This window comes from Oncorhynchus masou, chromosome 1, assembly GCF_036934945.1.
Source record: "Oncorhynchus masou masou isolate Uvic2021 chromosome 1, UVic_Omas_1.1, whole genome shotgun sequence".
Classification (NCBI taxonomy): Eukaryota; Metazoa; Chordata; class Actinopteri; order Salmoniformes; family Salmonidae; genus Oncorhynchus; species Oncorhynchus masou.
Window position 1 is genome coordinate 24,648,978 of NC_088212.1, and position 8,217 is coordinate 24,657,194.

At 42.9% G+C, this 8,217-nt stretch overlaps 1 protein-coding gene across 1 annotated transcript in view; it reads right to left on the reverse strand.

Annotated features, from left to right (window-relative positions):
* The window catches only part of LOC135539965 (citron rho-interacting kinase-like), a 52,781-nt gene extending 50,636 nt beyond the window's left edge, over positions 1 to 2,145 (reverse strand). Inside the window, exons 1-2 of the mRNA XM_064966245.1 lie at positions 2,002 to 2,145; positions 384 to 503 (exon numbers count right to left, since the gene is read on the reverse strand). Coding sequence (XP_064822317.1) covers positions 384 to 503; positions 2,002 to 2,145 — 264 coding nt within the window. The remainder of the gene's footprint in view (positions 1 to 383; positions 504 to 2,001) is intronic.
* Between the last annotated feature and the right edge of the window lie 6,072 nt (positions 2,146 to 8,217).

Genomic DNA, 8,217 nt, shown 5'->3' on the forward strand with positions numbered 1-8,217 from the left:
AGCAGGGAGCAGGGACCAGCGAGCAGAGAGCACAGAGAAGAGCGCACGAAGCAGGAAGTAGGGAGCACAGAGAACGGCGTAGGAGGCAGGGCGATGGGAGCAGTGGGGAGGCCTCAACACCCTCTTCCTCTGTAATTAAAATGGCTGTAGCAGGAGTAGCACTCGACTCACACACCACAGGGATGGGCAAGGTCAGGTCAACCCAGAACTGTACATCCATCCACAGCACTCTGGATAGAAGCTAGAAGGATAGAAGGATCAGCTTACCATCCCCAAATCTTAACCCTAAACATTATAGTTTAGGGGCAACTTTGTGCAACTCCCTCAACAACCCACAAACCCTGCCAGACCTCTGTTGCCCCACAGGAGGGGCTCTCCTCTACCTGTTCTTTAATCTCCTGCAGCTTGTTGCTCTGCTCCCGGATGCCGTGGAGGAGCTGCAGTGCCTTGTCGTCTTCCTGGGAAACCTCCATACGGGCCTGCTCCAGACTAAGCTTCAGACTCTGAAACACACACATACAGTGCATTAGGAAGGTATTCAGACCCCTCTAATAGTTTTTTAAAACTCATAAATCTACACACAATACCCCATTGTGACAAAGCAAAAACAGGTTTTTAGACATTTATGAAAATGTATATATTTTTTTAATGGAAATATTACATTTACATAATTATTCAGACACTTTACTCAGTACTTTGTTGAAGTACCTTTGGAAGTGATTAAAGCCACAATTCTTCTTTGGTATGATGCTACAAGCTTGGCACACCTGTATTTGAGGAATTTCTCCCATTGTTCTCTGCAGATCTTCTCAAGCTCTGTCAGGTTGAATGTGGTGCGTCGCTGCACAGCTATTTTCTGGTCTCTCCAGAGATGTTCGATCAGGTTCAAGTCCGGGTTCTGGTCAGGCCACTCAAGGACATTGAGAGACTTGTCCCGAAGCCACTCCTGCATTGTCTTGTCTGTGTGCTTAGGGTCGTTGTTCTGTTGGAAGGTGAACCTTTGCCCCAGTCTGAGGTTCTGAGTGCTCTGGAGCTGGTTTTCATTAAATATCTCTCTGTACTTTGCTCTCTTCATCTTTCCCTCGATCCTGACTAGTCTCCCAGTCCCTGACACTGAAAAACATCCCCACAGCATGATGTTGCCACCACCATGCTTCACCATAGGGATGGTGCCAGGTTTCCTCCAGACATGTTGCATAGCATTCAGGCCAAAGAGTTCAATCTTGGTTTCATCAGACCAGAGAATCTTGTTTCTCATGGTCCGAGTCCTTTAGGTGCCTTTTGACAAACACCAAGCGGGCCATCATGTTCCTTTTACTGAGGAGTAGCTTCCATCTCTACCATAAAGGCCTGATTGGTGGAGTGTTGCAGAGATGTGGAAGGTTCTCCCATCTCCACAGAGGAACTCTGGCGCTCTGTCAGAGTGACCAGCGGGTTCTTGGTCACCTCACTGACCAAGGCCCTTCTACCCTGATTGCTCAGTTTGGTCAGGTGGCCAGCTCTAGGAAGAGTCTTGGTGGTTCCATACTTCTTCCATTTAAGAATGATGGAGGCCACTATGTTCTTGGGGACCTTCAATGCTGCAGAAATTGTTTGGTGTACCTCGACACAATCCTGTCTCGGAGTGCTACAGACAAATCATGTACAATCAATTGAAACTCCAATCAAGTTGTAGAAACATCTCAAGGATGATCAATGGAAACTGGATGCACCTGAGCTCAAAATCGAGTCTCATAGCAAAAGGTCTGAATACTTACGTAAATAAGCTAGTTCTGTTTTTAATTTTTAATAAATATGCTAGCATTTCTAAAAACCTGTTTTCACTTTGTCATTATGGGGTATTGTGTGTAGATTGATGAGGGGGAAAAAGTATATAATCCACCTTAGAATAAGTTTGTAATGTAACAAAATGGAGAAAAAGGGAAGGACACACACACACACACACACACGCACACACACACACGCACACACACACACACACACACAATTTGGGCCACTCACGTTACACTCTGTGATGTAGGTAGCCAGGTCTTGCTCCAGGATGGTCCTCTGTGTCTCTGAGGCTTTCAGCTCCACATCCTTCTGCTGCAGTACTGACTCCAGATCAGACATCTTACTCTGGACTAGAGAGATCTCCTGTTCCATCTGAATACAACAACATGTAGGACGTTACCACGACAGCATAATTTGTCCATTTCAGCATTAGTTCATTTTCCCAATGTCAATTGAACTCTTGCAGGTGACCGAAACGTTATATTACCGTAAGAAACTTGTTTTTTTATGCTTTTTAAACATAGTCATTTATGTAAACATATTTTAAGACTGCAGTGAAATGCAATGGACTGAAGTTGATTGTGATAAAATGTAAAAGCATCTCATTGATCACAGCTGTTGGGGTTGAAGAAGACTGTGTGGTGAAAACATAGATGAATCATTGCTGCTGGACTTCACAGGATAACACATAAAAGACAACAGAACATTATGTAAAATAAATCACATTGCCAAACCTCCTTTGAACTGAGCCACAAATAAGAAATGGTGAGGTAAAAGATGAAGCTATAGGAAGTTATTTCTGCCTCACCTAAGCTAAGCTGCTCATCTCAGTTTGCATATGTGGTTTAAGAGATGAGCCAGTAGGGTGATGGATGGATGTAATTAAAGAAGCCATTAGAGCCCGTGAGGAGCACTGAGAGTCACATAGGCAGAGCCAACCGAGACAGATACACAATCACAATGCATACCGAGTGGTATAGAACACGTACAGTACAGGAGTACCACTGACACAGTCACAACATAACATGCAGAAAAGGGTTATGGTATAGAGTCACAGCATTGAGTAGCAACACAGGGCACAACAGAAATGTAAAGTGACAACAGAGTACAGTACATCACATAACAACAGCTCAGCCTCAGGGCAGAGAACCATCAGTCAGTCACAGGACATGAACCGTGTCATGTTATCACAGATGAGTACAGAATCATGGAGCACATGAAACTAACATAAACAAATAGGTACAGCACATGGTACAGAATGTTCCTGTGACATAGACTCACAGCAAAGACTATGACAGCAGGCCAACTGATAGACAAACACAGAGTAACTTCACAGACCTAAGAGTACCTGTGACATGTGTTTTGTATCTCTCAATGTCCTCTGCATTTAGTGTATAAGAGTTTGTTTCAAGGGAGCAGGACAGGTCTTATCTAGAGAGCTGAGGGTTGTAGCCACTAATCTGCAGGGGGAAGAAAGAGCGTGGGAGAGAGACAAATGGCAGCACACACTTTATAGGCTATACACAATCTCTCCTGAAAGCTGTGGGGCTGACTCAAACCATTCATTTACAGCTTTTATCTTTTCATGTCATACTGCTGTACCAGACCACCTTTTACAGTTTTCAAATGGGAAATTATTATCTCCATTGAATCTATGTTCAATGTTGTAATAACACTACATCCAAAGCATTCAGAAAGTATTCAGACCCCTTCCCCTTTTCCACATTTTGTTATGTTACAGCCTTATTCTAAAATGGATTAAATAACTGTTTTTACTCATCAATCTACACGCAATAACCCATAATGACAAAGCAAAAACTGTTTGCTTTTTAAATTTATTTTAAATTTTTTAACCCCTATTTCGTGGTATCCAATTGTTGTAGTAGCTTCTATCTTGTCTCATCGCTACAACTCCCATACGGGCTCGGGAGAGACGAAGGTTGAAAGTCATGCGTCCTCCGATACACAACCCAACCAGCCATACTGCTTCTTAACACAGTGCGCATCCAACCCAGGAAGCCAGCCGCACCAATGTGTCGGAGGGTACACCGTGCACCTGGCAACCTTGGTTAGCGCGCACTGCGCCCGGCCCGCCACAGGAGTCGCTGGTGCACGATGAGACAAGGACATCCCTACCGACCAAGCCCTCCCTAACCCGGACGACGCTAGGCCAATTGTGCGTCGCCCCACGGACCTCCCGGTCGCGGCCGGTTACGACAGAGCCTGGGCGCGAACCCAGGGACTCTGATGGCACAGCTGGCGCTGCAGTACAGCGCCCTTAACCACTGCACCACCCGGGGCAAAAACTGTTTTTTAGACATTTTTGCAAATGTATTAAAAAATAAAAAACAGAAATACCTTATTTACATAAATATTAAGACACTTTTCTATGAGACTTGAAATTGAGCTCAGGTAAATCCTGTTTCCATTGATCATCCTTGAGATGTTTGATTGGTTCAACTGATTGGACATTATTTGGAAAGGCTAACACCTGTCTATAAAAGGTCCCACAGTTGACAGTGTATGTCAGAGAAAAAAATGAAGCCAAGAGGTCAAAGGAAATGTCTGTAGAGGTTAGAGACAGGATTGTGTTAAGGCACAGATTTGGTGAAGGGTACCAAAACATTTCTGCAATATTGAAGGTCCCCAAGAACACAGTGACCTCCATCATTGTTAAATAGAAGCAGTTTGGAACCACCAAGACTCCTCCCAGCTGGCCGGAGGTGACCAAGAACCTGATGGTCACTCTGAGCTCCAGAGTTCCTCTGTGGAGATGGGAGAACCTTCCAGAAGGACAACTATCTCTACAGCACTCCACCAATCAGGTCTTTATTGTAGGAATTCCCCAGGGTAACTGTTTAGGCTCCTAAACCTTTCTCAATTTTTAATAACGACATGCCACTGGCTTTGCACTGTAAATGACCTCTATAAAAAATAAGAATATTCCATTTCCTGAACGTATTCTTCTGGTTACATATTGTAGCCTGCATAAGAATTGGTATAAGAAGAGAAAGCCCTGTACAAAAGCTGTTTTTTTAGTGCTATTCATAATCATAATGAATAATGAAACGTTGTATTCTAATCAAACAATTAAGGTAATTAAACAATTAAGCTGATCAAGCGAAATGCAACTAATAAAGAATTCAAAAAAACAAAACATCCATTTCATGCCCACGTTGAGGGCTCAATTAAAAAATAGTAATCAGACCAAGCCAAAGACTAGAGGCTCAAGTAGCACAGCACTCGACGGCAAGTCAAACTTCCATGCTGTATATCTTGATGCATGCTCCTTACAATACAGAATCACAAACATAATTAGCAATTCAAAAATGCTCTACTCTGAGAACTACTTTTAATCACAGAGTGGAAAACATAGAACCATACTGTGTGTATCACACTTATGTGTGTATTCTGGAATAAGGCAAACCTATAAATACAGTTGGAGTCTGAATGTGTGTGCACACAGCCACCTCTTTAACCACTCTTCAAAATATTTGGCAGCCTTTGAGATGGAGAGGCAGGAGAATGAGTGACAGAACAAGAGTATAATAAAAGCATGACTTCTCTCCCACTCCTGCTCACAGCAGCAGTGCAGTGGAGTATCTTCAACAGCCATAGGCCCAGGGGTTTCATATCACATATCACACATTTCATATCACTTTCCATGATGCAATGGAGAATACAGAACATTAATCCACCCCCATAAGATAACACTTCGCACATCACAGCCAAACATCATGTATCATGAAGAGGCATGTGTGGTCTCCGGACGTCTTGCCTTGCTGTTTCAATCCTCACTCTCTCTCTCTCTCTCTAACCCTCTCCCTCTCTAACCCTCTCTCTCTCTCTCTCTAACCCTCTCTCTATCTAACCCTCTCTCTCTCTAACCCTCTCTCTAACCCTCTCTCTCTAAACCTCTCTACCACACCTGCTGTCTCGACCCCTGAATGTTTGGCTATGAAAACCCAACTGACATTTACTCCCGAGGTGCTGACCTGTTGCACCCTCTGTTGCACAAACATTATAATTTGCTGGTGCATAACATTATCTCACATCACATGCATGGCAAGACATGATTGATGTAATTAGATGCTCTAGAGAGATCCCACCCTCCTTCCCCAACACATGTAGAATGCTTAGAAACCACCAGAAACCTGTGAAATAGATCAACAGATGATGTTTTATCTCCTCTCAAGGTCTGTTGGTTTACAGTATCTCAGAATCAGGAACTGTCATATCCCATGTGATATGTCAAAACAAGTTGATGCATGTGTTATCATGTTGCATTGGGTTTGTATTTGTATTTATTGTGGATCCCCTTTAGCTGCAGCAGCTACTCTTCATTGGGTCCAGTAAAATGAAGGCAGTTATAAACATCCCTATACATTCACAACAGATTTCACAAAATCCATGTTCCTGTTTGATTTCGGGGTAGGCTGTCAACAGCACGTACTGTGACACTATGATATGTATTCTGATCAAGTCAACAATACTTCTAGGCATATCTGACGTCATGTATTTGATATCTTTATGTGAAGGTTAATGTCCATATTGACATCAGTTCATTGTGTTTGAGGACGGTTCACTGACGGGGTTTCGACGGATACGATTAGATAAGACAAGTTTAACAGTTACAGCACAGCAACAGAAGCCTATCAGAACAGCTGCAGTATCAGAGGCGCAGAGCCTTAATTAACGGGCTACACAAAATGGCTGACGACAGCCAGGTAAGGTTAATTTTAGCCCACGTTTAACGAGCTTTACAGTTGTCCTAATTCCATCTTGTTCTAATGGCAAGTCTGCCTTAAGTGCAGAAACGATGGTTGATATTAGAAAATAAGTATGATTGGAAGTTTAGGCAAGTAATTCCAATTGGGGAATTGTTGTGGGATGTTAGCATAACATATTGCGCGTGTAGCATTCGTGCCATGGAGGATTGTGCAGGCCGGCAGGTTGCTACAGGATCCTAGTATCATGTATGTTATAGAGATCAGATCTGGCTGACTTTTTCACCTGAACTGCTCATTGGCTGTCCATAATGAGCCCAGCGAGCAGGATGTGTAGCTGGGCTCTGCAATAATTAGGTCCCAGAGCAATTACAAATACCTTTTGTTGTTTTAAAAGCGTCATTACAACTAGCAACATGACAGGCAGTCACCTCTAAGCAGGACTCAGTAGAAACGCCATGTGTTGGATTTGTCCATGTCTCGCTAAATTAACCTAGCTACCAGAACAGCTGTGGAGAATTTATACTACAGTTTTAAGGGATCTCTGAAGGTTTTAGATGATACAATGGTGCTTCGTCCTCTGGATGAAGAACCATACATCTCGGCTTGGCTTCATTGCATTATTATTTGGGGAACGTTGACATGCCATTTGTGTTGACGGATGGGTGAAAATAATGTAATTATAGTATCGTTATACATAGGTTAGCAGAAAATCCTCATGAGATATCCATAGAACTGAGCCCTGCTCCATTTCAGCACCATGCCGCGGTCTCAGGTGCTGCCCAGACCCGAAACTTTTCAGCACCATGGCACAGTCCCCTGACGCCAAGAACGTCATTGATTTTAAATTATTCTAGGTGCAAGTGGTTATCATCTATTGCATGTCCTAGTTTTGCAGCTTTGCAACCTCAGAATTATAGCTAATGGATGGCAGCGAGTTACGTTTTTGTGCATGGCGATGAATGAGGATGCTTGATAAACCATAAATTAAACGCAAAAACGTGCACTTACAAATATTTTCGTTTGGCAGAACTTTGACAAGCTATGATCTGTTTTCTAATGACATTGACAGTTCATATAGACATTAGACTTAGGCCTAATTGTGACATCATGTGTGTATGACATCTTTGAAGAATGCCCTGGCTTCAGCCAATCGGAATCGAGTATTCAACAATGCTTTGGCATAATTCAAGGACGTTCATATTCACTTCAGTTGTCTGCGGATGGTTCACTGACGTTTTTTCAAAGGAGATATTAGTATTTCCTCTAAACAGCCTACAACTATAAGCTACACATCATGTCAGATGACAGCAAGGTATGGTTCATTTAGCCTATTTTGAGTTTAGAGGAGAAATTACTAACAATATAGTAGGTCACTAACACAGCAGTAGGTCTCACTGGTTTGATCCATGGACTGAAATCTGACCACTATTGCCGTTTTGTTTAAAATAGGAGCGAATAAGTTGTTTCACAAAGTCACAACCAAGGACTGATATTGACCTCTCATTTATCCACCAGTGCGTGAAATGGGAGGATCCCCCGGATGACCAAAATAAGGTTGTGGGAATATGAAGGATGAAACAGAGACACATGAGACCAACAAGAACAGGACAGGAGGCAAGGTAAGAAATATGCTGTCCATTACACATGTTCTGCCTACTTAGGCACAGATCTAGGATTAGTTTACTATCACTAAATCCTAGCCTGAAAGCATTAG